The sequence below is a fragment of the Lissotriton vulgaris genome, chromosome 10, assembly GCF_964263255.1.
Source record: "Lissotriton vulgaris chromosome 10, aLisVul1.2, whole genome shotgun sequence".
NCBI lineage: Eukaryota > Metazoa > Chordata > Amphibia > Caudata > Salamandridae > Lissotriton > Lissotriton vulgaris.
This window is the reverse complement of record NC_141698.1, coordinates 1,138,093,766-1,138,120,241: the sequence shown is the minus strand read 5'-3', so window position 1 is coordinate 1,138,120,241 and position 26,476 is coordinate 1,138,093,766. Positions and strand designations below refer to the sequence as shown.

The window sequence follows — 26,476 nt, the reverse complement described above, 5'->3', positions numbered from 1 at the left end:
CAAATTCATTCGAAGAGGTCCAGTTATATCAAAGCGATCCGTTTGTAAATGGACAACGTCTTGGGCGATCCTTGGTCCATAAAGCCAAGATGTCCCTATCTGGCAGACAAAAACTTAGCCTACTAGAGCTTGGTACTGGGTCTACCTAGTACCCCTAACCACCACCTGCTGTCTTTCTTGAGATTCATGATGACACTACTAACTCCTACAACACCATATCATGCCTGGAATTGTAAATACCTTTGAAAGAGTTAAGATCAAAGCATCTGTCCCCTGGTAACCTGAGAATCTCTTTAAAGAAAAGAAAGATCCCAGGTCGAGGCGATGCACCCGGTGCCAACATCCATAATCAACCCATCTTCAAAGTGTACAGTTTGGCAGGAACGTTTCCAAAAAACATTATATTGAAGCTAAACCCAGACTCATACAATTCTGAAAAGATTCAGCAAAAGATTGTAAAAAAATGTCAAAGCAAAATGTAAAATAAGCCGGGTTCCAGCCAAGCTATCGGTCACAGGATTCCACAGCCAGAGCACGCGGACACTCCACTGGTGGAAGCTTGAGGCCAGCCGACTCTGAGTAGAGCGGGCGAGCTAGGAGTTATTGGGACAGAGAACTCTGTCCACCAAACTCTAAAAAGGCTCCACATTTGCGTATTCTTATACTTGAAGGAAGCAGCCTGAGAGGATTACTGAAGAGTGGGAAGACGGAGTGTCTCTTTCTGGGCACAGTGATCACTCTGCCTGCAGAGTTGAATCGTATCTGTAGATTTTCTGGAATGAAAGGAAGGACGTATGAGTTGGCACACCATATTTAACAAATTAACAAGTAAAAAAAGAATGCTCATACGACCCTGGCGTAAACTTACTCCTGAGGCCTTTCTTGCACATTTTAAACCCTTAATAAAACAGGCTACTCCATTGGAAAACATGGTAACACACTTAGAGACCTTTATCTTACATGCCCTGGATGCAATCATTCCTAAAACAAAGGTTAATGTGAAATCTGTAGCCTCCCCGTGGTTTACGATCGCCCTAAAAACAGGTAAGCAAGCAAGTCGAGTAGCTGAACGTAATTGACGGAAAACAAAAACGGAAGAGGACAGAGCAAAATATAAATTATTGCATTCATGCTATATAAATAAATAATTCGGCCAATTCCAGCAAGGAACTATATAAAATATTAAAAGAATTTACTTCCCCTCGGGCCGAACAGTCCTCCTTTAGCCCTACTCAAGACTGGGTAGAGTCTATGTCTGAGTTCTTTGATAATAAAATCAAAGTAATCTATTCCTCCTTTCCTAACTCTGACCAAGACCATCCCCAGCAAAATATTAGCCTGACATTATCTTTTCCCTTGGCTGATTCCAATGACATTTCCTGTTTGACAGAATTTGATCCGATAACAGTCACTGAAACCTTGGAGGGTTTAAGCAAAATTAAATCCAGCTCCCCTATGGACCCTTTCCCTCCACGCCGCTGCACTAAAATCACGCCAGTACTGGCCAACTCTCTGACTGCTATCATTAACACCTCACCTGAGCAGGCCATTGTGCCATCCAAGTGGAAACAAGCACAAGTAAAGCCTATCTTAAAGAAAATCTCTGATGATCCCATATTGCCAGCCCATTACCGACCCATCTCTTTACTACCCTTTTTTGGGAAAGTGTTGGAGCATTTAGTCAATAAACGGCTCGCTGCTTTTACACAGTTGCATGGGGTCTTGGATCCCTTCCAATCCGGTTTCCCTGCTGGACACAGCACGGAGACTGCGGTCATTGAGATTGTGGATAGCATCAGGCTCGCGGTGGATAGAGGCAAATCAGCCATCCTTATCCTCTTGGACCTATCCGCGGCATTTGATACAATCTCCCACAACATTTTGAAACATCATTTGTGGGAGATAGGTATCAGAGGAAGGGCCCTTGGTTGGATTGAAAACTATCTGACGGACCAACACACCACCGTCCGAGTCGACACTCTGGTCTCTAGTAGCCGCCTTGTAACAGTGGGGGTACCGAAGGGGTCTATCCTAAGCCCCCTGATGTTTAACCTGTACTTAACCCCACTGGCGAAGATCATTAACTCATACGGCTTTGAAACCATGTCGTACGCCAACGACACACAGCTGCTTATCACATGCGGTACAGATCATGCTGACACCCGTTCCCGTTTTAAGAAATGCGTGATCGAGATAAGCAGTTGGATGTGTAAAAACAAACTCCAATTGAACGCAAACAAAACCGAAATCATCTTGTTCGGCAAAGCAGAGAAATGCTGGACACAAGAGTGGTGGCCATCGGAACTGGGAGTATGTCCCTCCCCTAAATCTGCAGTACGGAATTTGGTCATCTTAATGGACTGTGCCTTGTCCATGAAGAATCACATTACCAAAGTGACGAGCACCTGCTATGGAATCATGCGTAGCCTCAGGAAGATCTTCAGGAGGCTCCCTATAGAAACTAGGAAACCCCTGGTACAGGGCTCGATCGTTCGCCATCTTGATTATGGCAATGCCCTGTACGCTGCACTCAATGAGGATCAGCTGGCAAAACTGCAGACCCTCCAGAGTGCAGCGGCCAGATTAGTCCTCGATCTGCCTCCTAGAACAGCTTCCGCGCCCTGTTTGAAAAAGCTCCATTGGTTCCCCATCGGTCAGAGAAGTCACTTTAAGATCTCGAGCATAACACACAATACTCTGTATAATAATAGGCCCAAATACCTTAAAAAAAACCTAATTGGTATGTCCCTAAAAGACCTTTAAGATCCAGCAGCAAATCATTTTTGATTCAACCTCGTGCCCGGACTTCTAGATATGGTCAGCGTTCCTTCTCCTATCTTGCCCCACTGTTTCGGAACAAGCTACTTCCTCCTCTGCTATCCATCACTGAACATAAACTTTTCCGCGAAACCCTAAAAACCTGGCTTTTTCCCAAATAGGTACCACCCCACTTTCTAGCATCACATGTGATCAATCGTTTTTGTGCTGTAAGCGCCTTGAGACCTTACGGTGATAAATTGCGCTATATAAAAACTTTTGACATGACATGACATTTATTTAAAGAGTTGATGAACACTCATTCTTACGTGGTGTTGAAGAAATATGTCCAGATTTTGTATCCGTCTGCTGGAAGAGCGGGGGATGGGGTAGATGAGGTTGGGAAATTGAGCAGATATCTCAGATCTAGGTAAACAATATTTCTTTCTGAAGTTGATGAGATTCAGGCTCCTTATTGCTGTGTGGCATGTAGTGAGAAGTGCCCGGGGAACCAGGGTAAACTGGTGTCACCCTCTAGAAATGAAAGGTGAGTCGCTAACTCCTCAATAACTTTATGAGATGCAACCAATAGCTCCTCAACATGAGGGGAAGAGGTGGATATTGTGTGACAGTCTAGAGATCTTTAGTGACTCAGAGAGGAAGTTGCTGGGTCAGATGCAGTGTTCCACCTTTGGGAAGATTGAGTAGAATCAGCCATGGGTGTGAGTGAAGGTAGCATCACCATCATAGTGCATGCCACCAGACACCGTACATTGCAACAGTGACCAACGCCGCAGATAAGGAAGGGGGGATGAGTTGAGAGGTGGGGTGCGGCCAGCCGTGTGACGGAGACTGGCCCAGATGGAACCAGACTGTATCAGTCCCGAGGATCTGGCTGAAGACAGACTGGTGTCAGTTGAGGATACAGGATGTAGTTCGATTAATATAGCATTGATGCCGGGAGACAAGGACTTTTTCAGCTGATCGAGACAATACCATGACGCGCCACGGAGAGCTTATACGTAGACAGAATACTCCAGTCTGGCTGGTGTTTGTACTGTGCCCAATACTAAACATGCTCATGCTTTGACTTCTGCTCTTTCCTTGTGCTCCCAGCTGAAAGCCGCTACACTGAGAAGAACTTCCCAGAAGGAGAAGCTAGTGACCCACCCTTGTCGATAGCGAAGATGGACTCCATCAACGGCTACGTGAACGCCTCTCTGCCGGGTGAGTATGATGGCTGCTGCTCTGAAGCTGGGTCTGGGAGTTGATGTGCACCTGGGAGGAAGCTCTCATCCAGCTACACAATAACCTCCTAGATAGTGAGACAAGAAGAGGTGCGATGGAGCAATGGCATCATGTCTTGAATATCTGACTTCGTTTGGGAGAAGCAAACTTTGCACAATCAATCAATCAATGCATTTCTAAAGCTCGCTACATACCCGTGAGGGTCTCAAGGTGCGGGGGGGGGGTGTGGGGGGGAATGGCGCTACTGATCGAAGAGCCAGGTCTTGAGAAGTCTTCTGAAGGCTAGCAGGTCTGAGTCTGTCGTAGGCTGGTAGGTAGAGCGTTCCAGGTCTTGGCGGCAAGGTAGGAGAAGGATCTGCCACCAGCGGTGGTTTTTCAGATGCGAGGAACTGTGGCGAGGGCGAGGTTGGCTGAGCAGAGGCTTCGGGTGGGGATGTGGAAGCTGAGTCGGTTGTTGAGGTATGTAGGTCCGGCGTTGTGTAGTGCTTTGTGTGTGTGGATGAGAAGTTTGAAGGTGATCCTTTTGTTGACGGGGAGCCAGTGCATGCCTCTCAGGTGGGGTGTGATGTGGCTGCGTCGGGGGACGTCGAGGATCAGGCGTGCCGAGGCATTCTGGATTCGTTGTAGTCGTCTCAGGAGCTTGGTTGTTGTTCCCGAGTAGAGCGTTTCGTAGTCGAGTCTGCTGGTGACGAGGGCCTGGGTGATGGTTTTTCTCGTGTCGGGAGGGATCCACTTGAAGATCCTGAGGAGCATTCGGAGGGTGTTGAAGCAGGATGCAGAGACGGCGTTGACTTGACTAGTTATGGAGAGGGTGGAGTCGAGGATGACCCCCAGGTTGCGTGCGTGGTCTGTGGGTTCCGGGACTGTGCCTAGCGATGTGGGCCACCAAGAGTCGGCCCAGGCTGATGGAGTGGGTCCGAGATTAAGGACCTCCGTCTTGTCTGAATTCAGCTTCAGTCTGCTGTCCTTCATCCAGTCGGCTACGGCCTTCATTCCTCTGTGGAGGTTGGCTTTGGCGGAGTGGGGGTCTTCGGTGAGGGATATGATCAGCTGGGTGTCGTCGACGTAGGAGATGATGTTGAGGTTATGTTGACGTGCGATGTGGGCGAGCGGTGCCATGTAGATATTGAACAGCGTTAGGCTGAGGGAGGATCCCTGTGGGACGCTGCAGATGATCTCGGTGGTTTTTGAGCTGAAGGGTGGGAGGCGGTGGCTCTGTGTTTTGCCGGAGAGGAAGGATGTGGTCCAGGCCAGGGCCGTCTTTTGAATTCCGGCGTCATGGAGGCGTGTTGATAGGATGCGGTGGCAGACTGTGTCAAAGGCTGCTGATAGGTCCAGGAGGATGAGGGCGGCTGTTTCTCCTTTGTCCATTAGGATCCTGATGTCGTCAGTGGAGGCGATGAGGGCGGTCTCGGTACTGTGGTTGCTGTGAAAGCCGGATTGGGAACGGTCCAAGATGTTGTTGTCTTCGAGGTAGCGGGTTAGCTGTTTGTTGACAATCTTCTCTGTCACTTTCCCCGGGAACGGGAGCAGGGAGATGGGCCGGAAGATCTTGAGGTCCTTGGGGTCCGCCTTGGGCTTCTTTAGAAGGGCCTTGATCTAGGCGTGCTTCCAGCTTTACGGGAAGGTTGCTGTCTCAAAGGAACTGTTGATTGTTTTCCGGAGGTGGGGTGCGATGGTTGTGCTGGCTTTGTTGAAGACGTGGTGAGGGCAGGGGTCGGATGGGGATCCGGAGTGGATGGAGTTCATGGTTTTGATGGTGTCTTTGTCACTGACATTGGACCAGGCGGTCAGGTTGCTGGTGCGGGTAGTGGTCGCGGGGGTGGTGGACTCGGTGGTCGGTGTGGGGGTCTCGGAGTTGAAGCTGTCGTGGATGTCGGTGATCTTGCGGTGAAAGAAGGTGGCCAGAGAGTCGCATAGGTCTTGTGATGCGGTCCTTGAAGGTGGTCCTCTTGGCAGTCCTGATGAGTGGTGGTGTTTGCGGGTGGCGCTCTTGTGGGCTGTGTGGCTGTCTGGTGTTCGGTCGTGGAGCAATTTCTTCTCCAGCTTCCGACAGCTGCGCTTGGAGGTCCGGATGTCTTCGGTGAACCAGGCGGCTTTCTTGTTGTTGTGGTTGGTTGTGGAAGTCTTGAGAGGGGCGAGGGTTGTGGCGCAGTCGTTGATCCACTGTTTGAGGTTGTTTGCGGCGGTGTCGGGGTCAGTGGGGTCTGTGGGTGGTCTTAGGGCGAGGGTGGTAGTCAGTTGGTCCTTGGAGACCTTGCCCCAGCAGCAGCGTGGTAGCTGTTGGGTGCGGTGGTGTGTGGTGGGTTTCCTGAAGGTGAAGTGGACACATCTGTGGTCGGTCCAGTGGGATTCGGTGGTGTGATCGATTTAAGCCTTTGTTTGAGCCGTGGGGGGCCCCAGCTTCAAGTCCCTCTTCCCCACTGACAAACTGTCTGACCGTGAGCCACTTATGTGATTTCTCTCTGCCCCAGTGAGCAAATAAAATATAATCTAACTTTCTACTTTATTTACTCTACCCTTTGTACGAGCAACCTGTTTGTACGAAGCACACAACCATGGTGTTGACTGTTTTATATATAGACTGAATATGTCTCTATGTGAAGTCTTTAGATGCAAAAGCCAATCGTCTGTCTTCTTCTAGTGGTCAGTGTAACATCAACATTGATTGGTGTTGGCTGTTTTTATATACAAAAGCACAAATAAAGAAGGGGGGGACAGGGAGCTTAGATAAGAAAAAGCAGGTCCAGTACGCAGGCTCCCAAAGTTAAAGGTTATATTTATTTTGGGGTGATGTTAGAACTGGCTATTTCTGGATGGCTAAGGCTGACGCCAAAGCTAGGCAGAAACCACCATTCTAGTCAGGGCAAGGGAGTCACACGCCAAGATAACCCCTGTTCACCCCCTTGGTAGCTTGGAACGAGCAGACAGGCCTATCCCGGAGGCAATGTGTAAAGCATTTGCGAATGCACACAACAGCAACAACATCCTAGGCACACCACAAAAGGCACTCCACACAAGGTTATATAAAAATAACTTTTGTATTGTCAAAACATACATCAGATAGTATCACACAATATACATGGTGCCAACTGGCACGGGCAATATTCACAAGGGATTATTTACAGGACAGGGCCACATGAGCCACTGTCAGAATCAACACTTTTAGAACTAGAAATACTGTTAGAAATAGCACTTTGCAGATCATAGAACAATAGGATATAAAATCACTGTAGCACAAATTAGCAAATATTGCACACAACCAGTGGTAACAGGTAAGTACCACCTACGCAACCCTAAACACCTTAGGAGAATGTCACACAGGGAACCAGGACCTCACTAGGACCACCTGTACTAGAAAGAACAACCACCTAAGTATCACAATACAATTAGGGGTATAAGCAAGAACACATTACACATGATACATCACAACATTCAGAGGTGGAGGGAAGGAAAACACTTTCAGCGGTGTCAGAACAAGGCACATGATGCATCAAAATCACATTCAGAGGTGCAGGGAAGGAAAAACACATGATGCAGAAACCAACACATTCAGAGGTGTAAAATCAAGGAAGACACATGATGCATAAAAACATTCAGAGGTGCCAGAATATAACTCAATAGCGCAAAAACACATGATGCCCAAAAACATTCAGAGGTGTAAGATCAAGGTGCGTAATCATATTAAATGCATTACATTTCCTAGCACCACATCACATTGCGCAAAACTCACATTGGGCAATTACCATTATAACATAGAAGGTAAACACATTGCGCAAACTCACATAAGCCACCACTGTGGCAGTCCCTAGGCCAACTGGCCTTGTTGGGGCTAGGACGCCCTGTGTCCCAATGTCTGGGGCCTAAACGTGGCAGCTGCCCACAAAGTGCTGGGCAGCTGAGGACAATCCCAAGCGCCTAAACGGTGCAGCTGCTCACTAATTGCTGGGCAGATGGGAAATAAAACTGTGACAGGGTCCTCACTGACCCTAGAACAGAACTGCGCCCAATCGTTGGAGCCACACAGGCTCTGACACCACACTGCGCAGAACGTTAGGGCCACACAGGCTCTAAAACAAATATGCCCTAAGTGCCTCGGGGGGGGACTCTAAAAATAATGTGGGCCTTGGAGCACCTTGGCTCCTCTCAAAAATAAGGGGGGCGGGGGGAGCCAATTCAGCTCCTTAAACAAACATGCCCCCAGAGCCCCTCGGGGCTCGAAAACAACTTGCCCCCACGAGCCTCTCTTGGCTCGACAAATGACTGGCCCTTCAGAGCCTCGCTGGTCTCTCAACAAACAATGGGGGCTGTGAGCTGTGCAGGGCTTTGGAAAGAAACATGCCCCCAGCTCTGGAACTGGTGGGGCGGCCCACTGCCAGTCGGGACCGCCCTACATGACACCGACACACGGTGCCATTTGTTGGCACTCGCACCCACCTGCGGGGAAGCTCCTCCGGTCGGCGTTGCGGGACTTCACTGCCGGGTCTCCCTCCAGGACACGGGAGCCCCGCTCGTCTCTGTTGGTGGCCCCAGGGCTCTCACCACTTCATGGGAGCCCCGGGCCGCAGGAGGACGCCACTTCTTCTCGGGGACGTGAGGAGGCGGCAACCAGCATCTCCGGGCACATCTCCGGTCTCCCTGTCCAAGCAGCGCAGGAGACCAGACGGGGACATACGAAGGCTTCCCCTAGGTAGGGGAAGCGGAAACCACGTCCTCCCGGCCCCACCCACAACCGGGCGGCGGGCCGGACATCTCCTTCCGGCGGCCATCTTGAGGCGGCTCGGGCCGCCGGCGGTGACTCGGGGCACATAACGAGGGGTTGGCTCCCTCGGGAATCATTTAAAACATAGAAGCGAGGTGGGCACTCGCTAAATAATTAAATAAATGGGGTGGCACCCGTAATAAAGAAAATAGCGATATCGGGCATAAAGCAGGGTGGCACCTGCAATTCCTCACGCAAAATGCGGGGCGAAGAAACGCCCGAAACCAGGCAAAAAGCACCATAAAGCGCTCCCAAGTGCTAGAAGGACAGATAAAGGGTACAACAGGTCCTGGGGGGCCGCAAGGAAAGGCAAAAAGGGTGTCAGGACCAAGGCAGAGTCCTCCAGCAATCCATCAGGAATCCAGGGGCTGGGCAGGGCCCAGGGACGCAAACCTTCCCCTGGGCCCAAGCAGCAGCACGCCCCTGGCAGGATTCAAGTTGGCAAACAAGAACATTTTGTAAGGGGACACAGCCCCTTTTTATACAGAGAAATCCTTTGTCTAGCATGGTGCAGGCAGTGTGAGAACCAGCTAGAACTGGTTATAGGGAATTCCTTTCACTGGCCAGGCTAGGGACATCAGACGCACCCCAGGGGGTGGAGCCAGCATTGTGTGGGGAAAACTCAGCCCCATTCAGGACCCTCAAACCAGACAGTCAATCCACAAGCAGGCCTAGGCTCACTCCTGGAGCCAGGCTCCAGCCAATCACACGCCAGACACAAATTACCCAAATATGCCAACTCTAAAAGTGGCACTTCTACACTAGACACAATCATGCCACATACATCATTACGCAGCATTCAATCTCACGAGTTCGCACATACCAAACTCGACCCTGCACTCCCCACACATCAGGAACTACCATGGGCATACATATTCCCCATTCATTCCTATGGGAGGGCAGGTCACTCTCACCACACACACAGAGAGCTCACGCACTTTACACTGTACCACAGTGAAAAAGTGCGCAGAGGCCTAAAATCACCAACACCAGGTCACAGAAACAGGCTAGGAAAAAGCAAAAAGTTTCGGGGTGAACCTGCCAAAAAGGGCCAGGTCCAACAGGTAACTGTTTCTACAGAGGAGATAGGGGGATAGAATAACCTATTCTGGTTGTGAGAATGCGACTCTCTCAGTATGGTTGGGTATCCAAGAGCGCTTTGTCAGGACCAAGTGCAAAAGTGAAGAATCAAGTGAAAATAAATATAAAGAGAAGGAGTCAGGGAAAAGACGCCCTATATTCCTTCGGTACCTGTAATGCGGTTGCAGTGTATATTGACACAGCAGGAACAGAGGGGTAGGCTCATGTCACTATGCGGGATGACTGAATATTTTCATCCGCTTTCTGTCCCTTACCGCTGGCGAGACTGACCATTCCATAATAGGGCTTGGAACACAGGATTCCTTTTGGGAATTCTAGTCAGTGTTAATGTACACTGCTACTGCATTATAGGTATCGAAGGAATATAGGGCGTCTTATTCACTGTTGCACTTGGTCCTGACAAAGTGCTCTTGGATCCACTAGCGCAAAACATGTTGACCTGAACTATATCTTTTCACACACATTTCTCACGGATGCGAGAGCAGTGAAAAATATTCACCACTGCTCCACATTTGTTTGACGGAGGATCACCACATCCCATTGACACTTTTTAACCTTGTCTTCGGGATCCCTGAATAAAACACTGCTCTGAGTACCGTCAAAGACAATTTTAACCCACTCACCACTACTTTTAGACCCCCACACCTGCATGCACAACTATGGCATCTCCTAAAAAATATCTTTGCTAAAGAGCCCTTTTGCGGGGCCCGTGAGGGACTGCAGCGCCACCCCCATGAGGAGCAACGCCCAATGATGATGCATGGCACTCGCAAGGTTGTTTGAGGGCACTATATACAAAAGGAGTATTTCCCCACCCCACACAATACCCAACCATACTGAGAGAGTCACATTCTCACAACCAGAATAGGTTGTTTTTATATATAGTCTGAAGATGCCTGTATGTGAAGTCTATAGATGCAAAAGCCAATGTTCTGTCTTCTTCTGCTGGTCAGTGTAAGATCAGCATGGATTGCTACTTCCAGTTAAGAATACGTGTCCCCCTTGTAACCGAAGGAGTTGTACTACAGAGCTTACTAACATCAATCCTACTGAGTAACTACTTTCTTTAAAAAACTGTTACATATCTCTCATGGGATCTCTTATTCAAACCCAGTGGATTCCCTAATTCCAAGAACCTCCTTCACTGACAATTACTCTTTATCAACAGTTTGTTCATGACTCAAAAAAGAACACATTTTACCAAACCACAAGAAAGTTATTCATGCAACAGATTCATAAAAAATAATTGAAGCATCTATATTTTGATCATGGTAGCCGGTTGTTTCCAATCACCCACAAACCTCTTGAAAAGCAAATGGCCTCGAGAATTATTGTGCATCCTTCACCTGGATCTTCTTTATATTGAGATGTCTGCGACATGTTTCAACACTTAAGGAAAATAACTAGTCTTAATTAGGTCACCTTTTTGTGGTCATATTTAATCATCTCAACACTGTGTAGTCATTCTCTGTTCCAGTTTCTTCAATTACCTAAAGTACATATGTTAATAGAATCTTTCACTTACAATTAGTTTTTAATAAATGAAGCTTATTTATATTATGAGGTTTTCAGAAAATATAATTTAGCATCTAGGTTCACACAAAATGTAGTGTTTGGAGCACGTTCTGGCAAAACACCTGTGTGTACATTACTACTAGAACCTGGGAGTCTTCTTTACTACTAGAATCTGGGGTCATCTTTACTACTAGAATCTGGGGTCATCTTTACTACTAGAATTGGGGTAATCTTTACTACTAGAATCTGGGGTCATCTTTACTACTAGAATATTGGGGTCATCTTTACTACTAGAATCTGGGGTCATCTTTACTGATAGAATCTGGGGGTCAACTTTGCTACTAGAATCTGGGGGTCATCTTTGCTACTAGAATTTGGGGGTCATCTTTAAAACTAGAATCTGAGGGTCATCTTTACTAATAGAATCTGGGGGTCATCTTTACTAATAGAATCTGGGGGTCATCTTTACTAATAGAATCTGGGTGTCATCTTTACTAATAGAATCTGGGGGTCGTCTTTACTAATAGAATCTGGAGGTCATCTTTACTACTAGAATCTGGGGGTCATCTTTACTAATAGAATCTGGGGGTCTACTTTACTAATAGAATCTGGGGGTCATCTTTACTAATAGAATCTGGGGGTCATCTGTACTAATAGAATCTGGGGGTCGTCTTTACTAATAGAATCTGGGGGTCATCTTTACTACTAGAATCTGGGGGTCATCTTTACTACTAGAATCTGGGGTCATCTTTACTAATAGAATCTGGGGGTCATCTTTACTACTAGAATCTGGGGTCATCTTTACTACTAGAATCTGGGGTCATCTTTACTCATAGAATCTGGGGGCCATCTTTACTCATAGAATCTGGGGGTCATCTTTACTTCTAGAATCTAGGGTCATCTTTACTAGTAGAATCTAGGGGTCTTTACTACTAGAATCTGAGGGTCATCTTTACTACTAGAATCTGGGGGGTCATCTTTACTACTAGAATCTGGGGGTCATCTTTACTACTAGAATCTGGCGGTCATCTTTACTACTAGAATCTGGGGTCATCTTTACTAATAGAATCTGGGGGTCATCTTTACTACTAGAACCTGGGGTCATCTTTACTACTAGAATCTGGGGGTCATCTTTACTACTATAATCTGGGGGTCATCTTTACTACTAGAATCTGGGGTCATCTTTACTAATAGAATCTGGGGGTCATCTTTACTCATAGAATCTGGGGGTCATCTTTACTCATAGAATCTGGGGGTCATCTTTACTACTAGAATCTGGGGGTCATCTTTACTTCTAGAATCTGGGGGTCATCTTTACTCATAGAATCTGGGGGTCTTTACTACTAGAATCTGAGGGTCATCTTTACTACTAGAATCTGGGGGGTCATCTTTACTACTAGAATCTGTGGGTCTTCTTTACTAATAGAATCTGGGGGTCATCTTTACTAATAGAATCTGGGGGTCATCTTTACTACTAGAATCTGGGGGTCATCTTTACTTCTAGAATCTGGGGGTCTTCTTTACTACTAGAATCTGGGGTCATCTTTACTTCTAGAATCTGGGGGTCATCTTTACTACTAGAATCTGTGAGTCATCTTTACTAATACAATCTGGGGTTCATCTTTACTTCTAGAATCTGGGGTCATCTTTACTAATAAAATCTAGGGGTCTTCTTTACTACTAGAATCTGGGGGTCATCTTTACTTCTAGAATCTGGGGGTCTTCTTTACTACTAGAATCTGGGGTCATCTTTACTTCTAGAATCTGGGGGTCATCTTTACTACTAGAATCTGTGAGTCATCTTTACTAATACAATCTGGGGGTCATCTTTACTAATAAAATCTGGGGGTCTTCTTTACTAATATTATCTGGGGGTCTTCTTTACTACTAGAATCTGGGGGTCATCTTTACTACTAGAATCTATGGGTCTTCTTTACTACTAGAATCTGGGGTCATCTTTACTAATAGAATCTGGGGGTCATCTTTACTTCTAGAATCTGGGGGTCTTCTTTACTACTAGAATCTGGGGGTCATCTTTACTTCTAGAATCTGGGGGTCATCTTTACTACTAGAATCTGGGGGTCATCTTTACTTCTAGAATCTGGGGGTCATCTTTACTACTAGAATCTGGGGGTCTTCTTTACTACTAGAATCTGGGGGTCTTCTTTACTAATAGAATCTGGGGGTCTTCTTTTCTACTAGAATCTGGGGTCATCTTTACTAATAAAATCTGGGGGTCTTCTTTACTAATAGAATCTGGGGGTCTTCTTTACTTCTAGAATCTGGGGGTCATCTTTACTACTAGAATCTATGGGTCTTCTTTACTACTAGAATCTGGGGTCATCTTTACTAATAGAATCTGGGGGTCATCTTTACTTCTAGAATCTGGGGGTCTTCTTTACTACTAGAATCTGGGGGTCATCTTTACTTCTAGAATCTGGGGGTCATCTTTACTACTAGAATCTGGGGGTCATCTTTACTTCTAGAATCTGGGGGTCATCTTTACTACTAGAATCTGTGGGTCTTCTTTACTACTAGAATCTGGGGTCATCTTTACTAATAGAATCTGGGGGTCATCTTTACTTCTAGAATCTGGGGGTCTTCTTTACTAATAGGATCTGGGGGTCATCTTTACTTCTAGAATCTGGGGGTCATCTTTACTACTAGAATCTGGGGGTCATCTTTACTTCTAGAATCTGGGGGTCTTCTTTACTACTAGAATCTGGGGGTCATCTTTACTTCTAGAATCTGGGGGTCATCTTTACTACTAGAATCTGTGGGTCTTCTTTACTACTAGAATCTGGGGTCATCTTTACTTCTAGAATCTGGGGGTCTTCTTTACTACTAGAATCTGGGGGTCATCTTTACTTCTAGAATCTGGGGGTCATCTTTACTACTAGAATCTGTGGGTCTTCTTTACTACTAGAATCTGGGGTCATCTTTACTAATAGAATCTGGGGGTCTTCTTTACTACTAGAATCTGGGGGTCATCTTTACTTCTAGAATCTGGGGGTCTTCTTTACTACTAGAATCTGGGGTCATCTTTACTTCTAGAATCTGGGGGTCATCTTTACTACTAGAATCTGTGAGTCATCTTTACTAATACAATCTGGGGGTCATCTTTACTAATAGAATCTGGGGGTCATCTTTACTACTAGAATCTGGGGGTCATCTTTACTTCTAGAATCTGGGGGTCATCTTTACTCATAGAATCTGGGGGTCTTTACTACTAGAATCTGAGGGTCATCTTTACTACTAGAATCTGGGGGGTCATCTTTACTACTAGAATCTGGGGTCATCTTTACTAATAGAATCTGGGGGTCATCTTTACTTCTAGAATCTGAGGGTCATCTTTACTACTAGAATCTGGGGGTCATCTTTACTTCTAGAATCTGGGGGTTATCTTTACTAATAGAATCTGGGGGTCATCTTTACTAATAGAATCTGGGGCCCTCTTTACTAATAGAATCTGGGGGTCTTCTTTACTAATAGAATCTGGGGGTCTTCTTTTCTACTAGAATCTGGGGTCATCTTTACTAATAAAATCTGGGGGTCTTCTTTACTAATAGAATCTGGGGGTCTTCTTTACTTCTAGAATCTGGGGGTCATCTTTACTACTAGAATCTATGGGTCTTCTTTACTACTAGAATCTGGGGTCATCTTTACTAATAGAATCTGGGGGTCATCTTTACTTCTAGAATCTGGGGGTCTTCTTTACTACTAGAATCTGGGGGTCATCTTTACTTCTAGAATCTGGGGGTCATCTTTACTACTAGAATCTGGGGGTCATCTTTACTTCTAGAATCTGGGGGTCATCTTTACTACTAGAATATGTGGGTCTTCTTTACTACTAGAATCTGGGGTCATCTTTACTAATAGAATCTGGGGGTCATCTTTACTTCTAGAATCTGGGGGTCTTCTTTACTAATAGGATCTGGGGGTCATCTTTACTTCTAGAATCTGGGGGTCATCTTTACTACTAGAATCTGGGGGTCATCTTTACTTCTAGAATCTGGGGGTCTTCTTTACTACTAGAATCTGGGGGTCATCTTTACTTCTAGAATCTGGGGGTCATCTTTACTACTAGAATCTGTGGGTCTTCTTTACTACTAGAATCTGGGGTCATCTTTACTTCTAGAATCTGGGGGTCTTCTTTACTACTAGAATCTGGGGGTCATCTTCACTTCTAGAATCTGGGGGTCATCTTTACTACTAGAATCTGTGGGTCTTCTTTACTACTAGAATCTGGGGTCATCTTTACTAATAGAATCTGGGGGTCTTCTTTACTACTAGAATCTGGGGGTCATCTTTACTTCTAGAATCTGGGGGTCTTCTTTACTACTAGAATCTGGGGTCATCTTTACTTCTAGAATCTGGGGGTCATCTTTACTACTAGAATCTGTGAGTCATCTTTACTAATACAATCTGGGGGTCATCTTTACTAATAGAATCTGGGGGTCATCTTTACTACTAGAATCTGGGGGTCATCTTTACTTCTAGAATCTGGGGGTCATCTTTACTCATAGAATCTGGGGGTCTTTACTACTAGAATCTGAGGGTCATCTTTACTACTAGAATCTGGGGGGTCATCTTTACTACTAGAATCTGGGGTCATCTTTACTAATAGAATCTGGGGGTCATCTTTACTTCTAGAATCTGAGGGTCATCTTTACTACTAGAATCTGGGGGTCATCTTTACTTCTAGAATCTGGGGGTTATCTTTACTAATAGAATCTGGGGGTCATCTTTACTAATAGAATCTGGGGTCCTCTTTACTAATAGAATCTGGGGGTCATCTTTACTAATAGAATCTGGGGTCATCTTTACTAGTAGAATCTGGGGGTCGTCTTTACTAATAGAATCTGGGGGTCATCTTTACTACTAGAATCTGGGGGTCATCTTTACTAATAGAATCTGGGGGTCGTCTTTACTAATAGAATCTGTGGGTCTTCTTTACTTCTAGAATCTGGGGGTCATCTTTACTTCTAGAATCTGGGGGTCTTCTTTACTACTAGAATCTGGGGGTCATCTTTACTAATAGAATCTGGGGGTCTTCTTTACTACTAGAATCTGGGGGTCATCTTTACTTCTAGAATCTGGGGGTCTTCTTTGCTACTAGAATCTGGGGGTCAACTTTACTTCTAGAATCTGGGGGTCATCTTTACTACTAGAATCTATGGGTCTTCTTTACTACTAGAATCTGGGGTCATCTTTACTACTAGAATCTGGGGGTCATCTTTACTTCTAGAATCTGGGGGTCATCTTTACTACTAGAATCTTGGGGTCATCTTTACTTCTAGAATCTGGGGGTCATCTTTACTACTAGAATCTGTGGGTCTTCTTTACTACTAGAATCTGGGGTCATCTTTACTAATAGAATCTGGGGGTCATCTTTACTTCTAGAATCTGGGGGTCTTCTTTACTAATAGGATCTGGGGGTCATCTTTACTTCTAGAATCTGGGGGTCATCTTTACTACTAGAATCTGGGGGTCATCTTTACTTCTAGAATCTGGGGGTCTTCTTTACTACTAGAATCTGGGGGTCATCTTTACTTCTAGAATCTGGGGGTCATCTTTACTACTAGAATCTGTGGGTCTTCTTTACTACTAGAATCTGGGGTCATCTTTACTTCTAGAATCTGGGGGTCTTCTTTACTACTAGAATCTGGGGGTCATCTTTACTTCTAGAATCTGGGGGTCATCTTTACTACTAGAATCTGTGGGTCTTCTTTACTACTAGAATCTGGGGTCATCTTTACTAATAGAATCTGGGGGTCTTCTTTACTACTAGAATCTGGGGGTCATCTTTACTTCTAGAATCTGGGGGTCTTCTTTACTACTAGAATCTGGGGTCATCTTTACTTCTAGAATCTGGGGGTCATCTTTACTACTAGAATCTGGGGGTCATCTTTACTTCTAGAATCTAGGGGTCATCTTTACTACTAGAATCTGTGGGTCTTCTTTACTACTAGAATCTGGGGTCATCTTTACTTCTAGAATCTGGGGGTCTTCTTTACTACTAGAATCTGGGGGTCATCTTTACTTCTAGAATCTGGGGATCATCTTTACTACTAGAATCTGTGGGTCTTCTTTACTACTAGAATCTGGGGTCATCTTTACTAATAGAATCTGGGGGTCTTCTTTACTACTAGAATCTGGGGGTCATCTTTACTTCTAGAATCTGGGGGTCTTCTTTACTACTAGAATCTGGGGTCATCTTTACTTCTAGAATCTGGGGGTCATCTTTACTACTAGAATCTGTGAGTCATCTTTACTAATACAATCTGGGGGTCATCTTTACTTCTAGAATCTGGGGTCATCTTTACTAATAAAATCTAGGGGTCTTCTTTACTACTAGAATCTGGGGGTCATCTTTACTTCTAGAATCTGGGGGTCTTCTTTACTACTAGAATCTGGGGTCATCTTTACTTCGAGAATCTGGGGGTCATCTTTACTACTAGAATCTGTGAGTCATCTTTACTAATAGAATCTGGGGGTCATCTTTACTAATAGAATCTGGGGGTCTTCTTTACTACTAGAATCTGGGGGTCTTCTTTACTACTAGAATCTGGGGGTCTTCTTTACTACTAGAATCTGGGGGTCATCTTTACTTCTAGAATCTGGGGGTCATCTTTACTACTAGAATCTATGGGTCTTCTTTACTACTAGAATCTGGGGTCATCTTTACTAATAGAATCTGGGGGTCATCTTTACTTCTAGAATCTGGGGGTCATCTTTACTACTAGAATCTGGGGGTCATCTTTACTTCTAGAATCTGGGGGTCATCTTTACTACTAGAATCTGGGGGTCATCTTTACTTCTAGAATCTGGGGTCTTCTTTACTACTAGAATCTGGGGGTCATCTTTACTTCTAGAATCTGGGGGTCATCTTTACTACTAGAATCTGTGGGTCTTCTTTACTACTAGAATCTGGGGTCATCTTTACTAATAGAATCTGGGGGTCATCTTTACTTCTAGAATCTGGGGGTCTTCTTTACTAATAGGATCTGGGGGTCATCTTTACTTCTAGAATCTGGGGGTCTTCTTTACTACTAGAATCTGGGGGTCATCTTTACTTCTAGAATCTGGGGGTCATCTTTACTACTAGAATCTGGGGTCATCTTTACTTCTAGAATCTGGGGGTCTTCTTTACTACTAGAATCTGGGGGTCATCTTTACTTCTAGAAACTGGGGGTCATCTTTACTACTAGAATCTGTGGGTCTTCTTTACTACTAGAATCTGGGGTCATCTTTACTAATAGAATCTGGGGGTCTTCTTTACTACTAGAATCTGGGGGTCATCTTTACTTCTAGAATCTGGGGGTCATCTTTACTACTAGAATCTGGGGTCATCTTTACTTCTAGAATCTGGGGGTCATCTTTACTACTAGAATCTGTGAGTCATCTTTACTAATACAATTTGGGGGTCATCTTTACTTCTAGAATCTGGGGTCATCTTTACTAATAAAATCTAGGGGTCTTCTTTACTACTAGAATCTGGGGGTCTTCTTTACTACTAGAATCTGGGGGTCTTCTTTACTAATATAATCTGGGGGTCTTCTTTTCTACTAGAATCTGGGGTCATCTTTACTAATAAAATCTGGGGGTCTTCTTTACTAATAGAATCTGGGGGTCTTCTTTACTACTAGAATCTGGGGGTCTTCTTTACTACTAGAATCTGGGGGTCATCTTTACTTCTAGAATCTGGGGGTCTTCTTTACTACTAGAATCTGGGGTCATCTTTACTTCTAGAATCTGGGGTCATCTTTACTAATAGAATCTGGGGGTCATCTTTACTCATAGAATCTGGGGGTCATCTTTACTCATAGAATCTGGGGGTCATCTTTACTACTAGAATCTGGGGGTCATCTTTACTTCTAGAATCTGGGGGTCATCTTTACTCATAGAATCTGGGGGTCTTTACTACTAGAATCTGAGGGTCATCTTTACTACTAGAATCTGGGGGGTCATCTTTACTACTAGAATCTGGGGTCATCTTTACTAATAGAATCTGGGGGTCATCTTTACTTCTAGAATCTGAGGGTCATCTTTACTACTAGAATCTGGGGGTCATCTTTACTTCTAGAATCTGGGGGTTATCTTTACTAATAGAATCTGGGGGTCATCTTTACTAATAGAATCTGGGGTCCTCTTTACTAATAGAATCTGGGGGTCATCTTTACTAATAGAATCTGCGGTCATCTTTACTAGTAGAATCTGGGGGTCGTCTTTACTAATAGAATCTGGGGGTCATCTTTACTACTAGAATCTGGGGGTCATCTTTACTAATAGAATCTGGGGGTCGTCTTTACTAATAGAATCTGTGGGTCTTCTTTACTTCTAGAATCTGGGGGTCATCTTTACTTCTAGAATCTGGGGGTCTTCTTTACTACTAGAATCTGGGGGTCATCTTTACTAATAGAATCTGGGGGTCTTCTTTACTACTAGAATCTGGGGGTCATCTTTACTTCTAGAATCTGGGGGTCTTCTTTGCTACTAGAATCTGGGGGTCATCTTTACTTCTAGAATCTGGGGGTCATCTTTACTACTAGAATCTATGGGTCTTCTTTATTACTAGAATCTGGGGTCATCTTTACTAATAGAATCTGGGGGTCATCTTTACTTCTAGAATCTGGGGGTCTTCTTTACTACTAGAATCTGGGGGTCATCTTTACTTCTAGAATCTGGGGGTCATCTTTACTACTAGAATCTGGGGGTCATCTTTACTTCTAGAATCTGGGGGTCATCTTTACTACTAGAATCTGTGGGTCTTCTTTACTACTAGAATCTGGGGTCATCTTTACTAATAGAATCTGGGGGTCATCTTTACTTCTAGAATCTGGGGTCTTCTTTACTAATAGGATCTGGGGGTCATCTTTACTTCTAGAATCTGGGGGTCATCTTTACTACTAGAATCTGGGGGTCATCTTTACTTCTAGAATCTGGGGGTCTTCTTTACTACTAGAATCTGGGGGTCATCTTTACTTCTAGAATCTGGGGGTCATCTTTACTACTAGAATCTGTGGGTCTTCTTTACTACTAGAATCTGGGGTCATCTTTACTTCTAGAATCTGGGGGTCTTCTTTACTACTAGAATCTGGGGGTCATCTTTACTTCTAGAATCTGGGGGTCATCTTTACTACTAGAATCTGTGGGTCTTCTTTACTACTAGAATCTGGGGTCATCTTTACTAATAGAATCTGGGGGTCTTCTTTACTACTAGAATCTGGGGGTCATCTTTACTTCTAGAATCTGGGGGTCTTCTTTACTACTAGAATCTGGGGTCATCTTTACTTCTAGAATCTGGGGGTCATCTTTACTACTAGAATCTGTGAGTCATCTTTACTAATACAATCTGGGGGTCATCTTTACTTCTAGAATCTGGGGTCATCTTTACTAATAAAATCTAGGGGTCTTCTTTACTACTAGAATCTGGGGGTCTTCTTTACTACTAGAATCTGGGGGTCTTCTTTACTAATAGAATCTGGGGGTCTTCTTTTCTACTAGAATCTGGGGTCATCTTTACTAATAAAATCTGGGGGTCTTCTTTACTAATAGAATCTGGGGGTCTTATTTACTACTAGAATCTGGGGGTCATCTTTACTACTAGAATCTATGGGTCTTCTTTACTACTAGAATCTGGGGTCATCTTTACTAATAGAATCTGGGGGTCATCTTTACTTCTAGAATCTGGGGGTCTTCTTTACTACTAGAATCTGGGGGTCATCTTTACTTCTAGAATCTGGGGGTCATCTTTACTACTAGAATCTGGGGGTCATCTTTACTTCTAGAATCTGGGGGTCATCTTTACTACTAGAATCTGGGGGTCTTCTTTACTACTAGAATCTGGGGGTCTTCTTTACTAATAGAATCTGGGGGTCTTCTTTTCTACTAGAATCTGGGGTCATCTTTACTAATAAAATCTGGGGGTCTTCTTTACTAATAGAATCTGGGGGTCTTCTTTACTTCTAGAATCTGGGGGTCATCTTTACTACTAGAATCTATGGGTCTTCTTTACTACTAGAATCTGGGGTCATCTTTACTAATAGAATCTGGGGGTCATCTTTACTTCTAGAATCTGGGGGTCTTCTTTACTACTAGAATCTGGGGGTCATCTTTACTTCTAGAATCTGGGGGTCATCTTTACTACTAGAATCTGGGGGTCATCTTTACTTCTAGAATCTGGGGGTCATCTTTACTACTAGAATCTGTGGGTCTTCTTTACTACTAGAATCTGGGGTCATCTTTACTAATAGAATCTGGGGGTCATCTTTACTTCTAGAATCTGGGGGTCTTCTTTACTAATAGGATCTGGGGGTCATCTTTACTTCTAGAATCTGGGGGTCATCTTTACTACTAGAATCTGGGGGTCATCTTTACTTCTAGAATCTGGGGGTCTTCTTTACTACTAGAATCTGGGGGTCATCTTTACTTCTAGAATCTGGGGGTCATCTTTACTACTAGAATCTGTGGGTCTTCTTTACTACTAGAATCTGGGGTCATCTTTACTTCTAGAATCTGGGGGTCTTCTTTACTACTAGAATCTGGGGGTCATCTTTACTTCTAGAATCTGGGGGTCATCTTTACTACTAGAATCTGTAGGTCTTCTTTACTACTAGAATCTGGGGTCATCTTTACTAATAGAATCTGGGGGTCTTCTTTACTACTAGAATCTGGGGGTCATCTTTACTTCTAGAATCTGGGGGTCTTCTTTACTACTAGAATCTGGGGTCATCTTTACTTCTAGAATCTGGGGGTCATCTTTACTACTAGAATCTGTGAGTCATCTTTACTAATACAATCTGGGGGTCATCTTTACTTCTAGAATCTGGGGTCATCTTTACTAATAAAATCTAGGGGTCTTCTTTACTACTAGAATCTGGGGGGTCTTCTTTACTACTAGAATCTGGGGGTCTTCTTTACTAATAGAATCTGGGGGTCTTCTTTTCTACTAGAATCTGGGGTCATCTTTACTAATAAAATCTGGGGGTCTTCTTTACTAATAGAATCTGGGGGTCTTCTTTACTACTAGAATCTGGGGGTCTTCTTTACTAATAAAATCTGGGGGTCTTCTTTACTACTAGAATCTGGGGGTCTTCTTTACTAATAGAATCTGGGGGTCATCTTTACTACTAGAATCTGGGGGTCATCTTTACTACTAGAATCTGGGGTCATCTTTACTAATAGAATCTGGGGGTCATCTTTACTACTAGAATCTGGAGATCTTCTTTACTACTAGAATCTGGGGGTCATCTTTACTTCTAGAATCTGGGGGTCATCTTTACTACTAGAATCTGGGGGTCATCTTTACTTCTAGAATCTGGGGGTCTTCTTTACTACTAGAATCTGGGGGTCATCTTTACTTCTAGAATCTGGGGGTCATCTTTACTACTAGAATCTGTGGGTCTTCTTTACTACTAGAATCTGGGGTCATCTTTACTAATAGAATCTGGGGGTCATCTTTACTACTAGAATCTGGGGGTCTTCTTTACTACTAGAATCTGGGGGTCTTCTTTACTTCTAGAATCTGGGGGTCATCTTTACTACTAGAATCTGGGGGACATCTTTACTTCTAGAATCTGGGGGTTTTCTTTACTACTAGAATCTGGGGGTCATCTTTACTTCTAGAATCTGGGGGTCATCTTTACTACTAGAATCTGTGGGTCTTCTTTACTACTAGAATCTGGGGTCATCTTTACTTCTAGAATCTGGGGGTCTTCTTTACTACTAGAATCTGGGGGTCATCTTTACTTCTAGAATCTGGGGGTCATCTTTACTACTAGAATCTGTGGATCTTCTTTACTACTAGAATCTGGGGTCATCTTTACTAATAGAATCTGGGGGTCTTCTTTACTACTAGAATCTGGGGGTCATCTTTACTTCTAGAATCTGGGGGTCTTCTTTACTACTAGAATCTGGGGTCATCTTTACTTCTAGAATCTGGGGGTCATCTTTACTACTAGAATCTGTGGGTCTTCTTTTCTACTAGAATCTGGGGTCATCTTTACTAATAAAATCTGGGGGTCTTCTTTACTAATAGAATCTGGGGGTCTTCTTTACTTCTAGAATCTGGGGGTCATCTTTACTACTAGAATCTATGGGTCTTCTTTACTACTAGAATCTGGGGTCATCTTTACTAATAGAATCTGGGGGTCATCTTTACTTCTAGAATCTGGGGGTCTTCTTTACTACTAGAATCTTGGGGTCATCTTTACTTCTAGAATCTGGGGGTCATCTTTACTACTAGAATCTGGGGGTCATCTTTACTTCTAGAATCTGGGGGTCATCTTTACTACTAGAATCTGTGGGTCGTCTTTACTACTAGAATCTGGGGTCATCTTTACTAATAGAATCTGGGGGTCATCTTTACTTCTAGAATCTGGGGGTCTTCTTTACTAATAGGATCTGGGGGTCATCTTTACTTCTAGAATCTGGGGGTCATCTTTACTACTAGAATCTGGGGGTCATCTTTACTTCTAGAATCTGGGGGTCTTCTTTACTACTAGAATCTGGGGGTCATCTTTACTTCTAGAATCTGGGGGTCATCTTTACTACTAGAATCTGTGGGTCTTCTTTACTACTAGCATCTGGGGTCATCTTTACTTCTAGAATCTGGGGGTCTTCTTTACTACTAGAATCTGGGGGTCATCTTTACTTCTAGAATCTGGGGGTCATCTTTACTACTAGAATCTGTGGGTCTTCTTTACTACTAGAATCTGGGGTCATCTTTACTAATAGAATCTGGGGGTCTTCTTTACTACTAGAATCTGGGGGTCATCTTTACTTCTAGAATCCGGGGGTCTTCTTTACTACTAGAATCTGGGGTCATCTTTACTTCTAGAATCTGGGGGTCATCTTTACTACTAGAATCTGTGAGTCATCTTTACTAATACAATCTGGGGGTCATCTTTACTTCTAGAATCTGGGGTCATCTTTACTAATAAAATCTAGGGGTCTTCTTTACTACTAGAATCTGGGGGTCTTCTTTACTACTAGAATCTGGGGGTCTTCTTTACTAATAGAATCTGGGGGTCTTCTTTTCTACTAGAATCTGGGGTCATCTTTACTAATAAAATCTGGGGGTCTTCTTTACTAATAGAATCTGGGGGTCTTCTTTACTACTAGAATCTGGGGGTCTTCTTTACTAATAAAATCTGGGGGTCTTCTTTACTACTAGAATCTGGGGGTCTTCTTTACTAATAGAATCTGGGGGTCATCTTTACTACTAGAATCTGGGGGTCATCTTTACTACTAGAATCTGGGGTCATCTTTACTACTAGAATCTGGGGTCATCTTTACTAATAGAATCTGGGGGTCATCTTTACTACTAGAATCTGGGGGTCTTCTTTACTACTAGAATCTGGGGGTCTTCTTTACTTCTAGAATCTGGGGGTCATCTTTACTACTAGAATCTGGGGGACATCTTTACTTCTAGAATCTGGGGGTTTTCTTTACTACTAGAATCTGGGGGTCATCTTTACTTCTAGAATCTGGGGGTCATCTTTACTACTAGAATCTGTGGGTCTTCTTTACTACTAGAATCTGGGGTCATCTTTACTTCTAGAATCTGGGGGTCTTCTTTACTACTAGAATCTGGGGGTCATCTTTACTTCTAGAATCTGGGGGTCATCTTTACTACTAGAATCTGTGGATCTTCTTTACTACTAGAATCTGGGGTCATCTTTACTAATAGAATCCGGGGGTCTTCTTTACTACTAGAATCTGGGGGTCATCTTTACTTCTAGAATCTGGGGGTCTTCTTTACTACTAGAATCTGGGGTCATCTTTACTTCTAGAATCTGGGGGTCATCTTTACTACTAGAATCTGTGGGTCATCTTTACTAATAAAATCTGGGGGTCTTCTTTACTACTAGAATCTGGGGGTCTTCTTTACTAATAGAATCTGGGGGTCTTCTTTACTACTAGAATCTGGGGTCATCTTTACTAGTAAAATCTGGGGGTCTTCTTTACTAATAGAATCTGGGGGTCTTCTTTACTACTAGAATCTGGGGGTCTTCTTTACTAATAAAATCTGGGGGTCTTCTTTACTACTAGAATCTGGGGGTCTTTTTTACTAATAGAATCTGGGGGTCATCTTTACTACTAGAATCTGGGGGTCATCTTTACTACTAGAATCTGGGGTTGTTAGACGGGGACCCGGAGGGTCGGCCGAGGACAGGGGAGAGGCCTCCGGTGAGGACCGTCTCCAGCGATCGTACAGACAAGTAACTTCCCCCCCACAGATGGACACCACACAAGGATGAAGTCAACACTCTTTATATACGATTCTTGGAGCAAGGTTATCAGCGATACAGGGAGGTCAGGGCACGAGGGTCCCCTCAATTTTAGTCTCTGAAGGGGAAAAGGGGTAGCGGTACCGGTCCGGTACGGGCGTGGCAAGAGGGGGAGCTCACAATCCTCGAGCTCGGAGTTCTGGAAGGTCGGGCCGCGGCAGCGCCAGCTGGCTAGGATGATAAGTCTCGGTTTGAGAAGGGCCGCGGCCGAGCCAGCAGGCAAGAGCGATGGTTCACAAGGATGGGCTGCGGCAGTGCCAGCAGGTCCCGACGAAGGTGTAGGTTTGCAGAGGGCCGCGGCAGCGCCAGCAGGCAGGAACGATGGTTTACAAGGATGGGCTGCGGCAGCGCCAGCAGGTCCCGACGAAGGTGTAGGTTGCAGAGGGCCGTGGCAGCGCCAGCAGGCAGGAACGATGGTTTACAAGGATGGGCCGCGGCAGCGCCAGCAGGTCCCGACGAAGGTGTAGGTTGCAGAGGGCCGCGGCAGCGCCAGCAGGCAGGAACGATGGTTTACAAGGATGGGTCGCGGCAGCGCCAGCAGGTCCCGACGAAGGTGTAGGTTGCAGAGGGCCGCGGCAGCGCCAGCAGGCAGGAACGATGATTCACAAGGCAGGGCTGCGGCAGCGCCAGCAGTCCGTCAAGGATGAGTTCTTCAAGGTGTCTCTCGACTCCAGGATACAACTGTCTTCCTGCTCTGGAGCTGCCCCAGTTATAGGTCTGGCCTCCTTTGATGTCCGGACCCTCGCGCCTGGAGGTCGGGAGGTCCGGGATGAGGGAGTCCAGACACCCAGCAGGGGGG

The 26,476-nt window shown here is 44.7% G+C and overlaps 1 protein-coding gene across 2 annotated transcripts in view; it reads left to right on the top strand.

Annotated features, from left to right (window-relative positions):
• F8 (coagulation factor VIII) overlaps window positions 1–26,476 on the top strand; it is a 424,604-nt gene that overhangs the window by 190,211 nt on the left and 207,917 nt on the right. For both annotated transcript variants that reach the window (XM_086942238.1, XM_086942237.1), the window contains exon 6: window positions 3,874–3,984. In XM_086942238.1, the coding sequence (XP_086798364.1) occupies window positions 3,874–3,984 (111 nt within the window). The remainder of the gene's footprint in view (window positions 1–3,873; window positions 3,985–26,476) is intronic.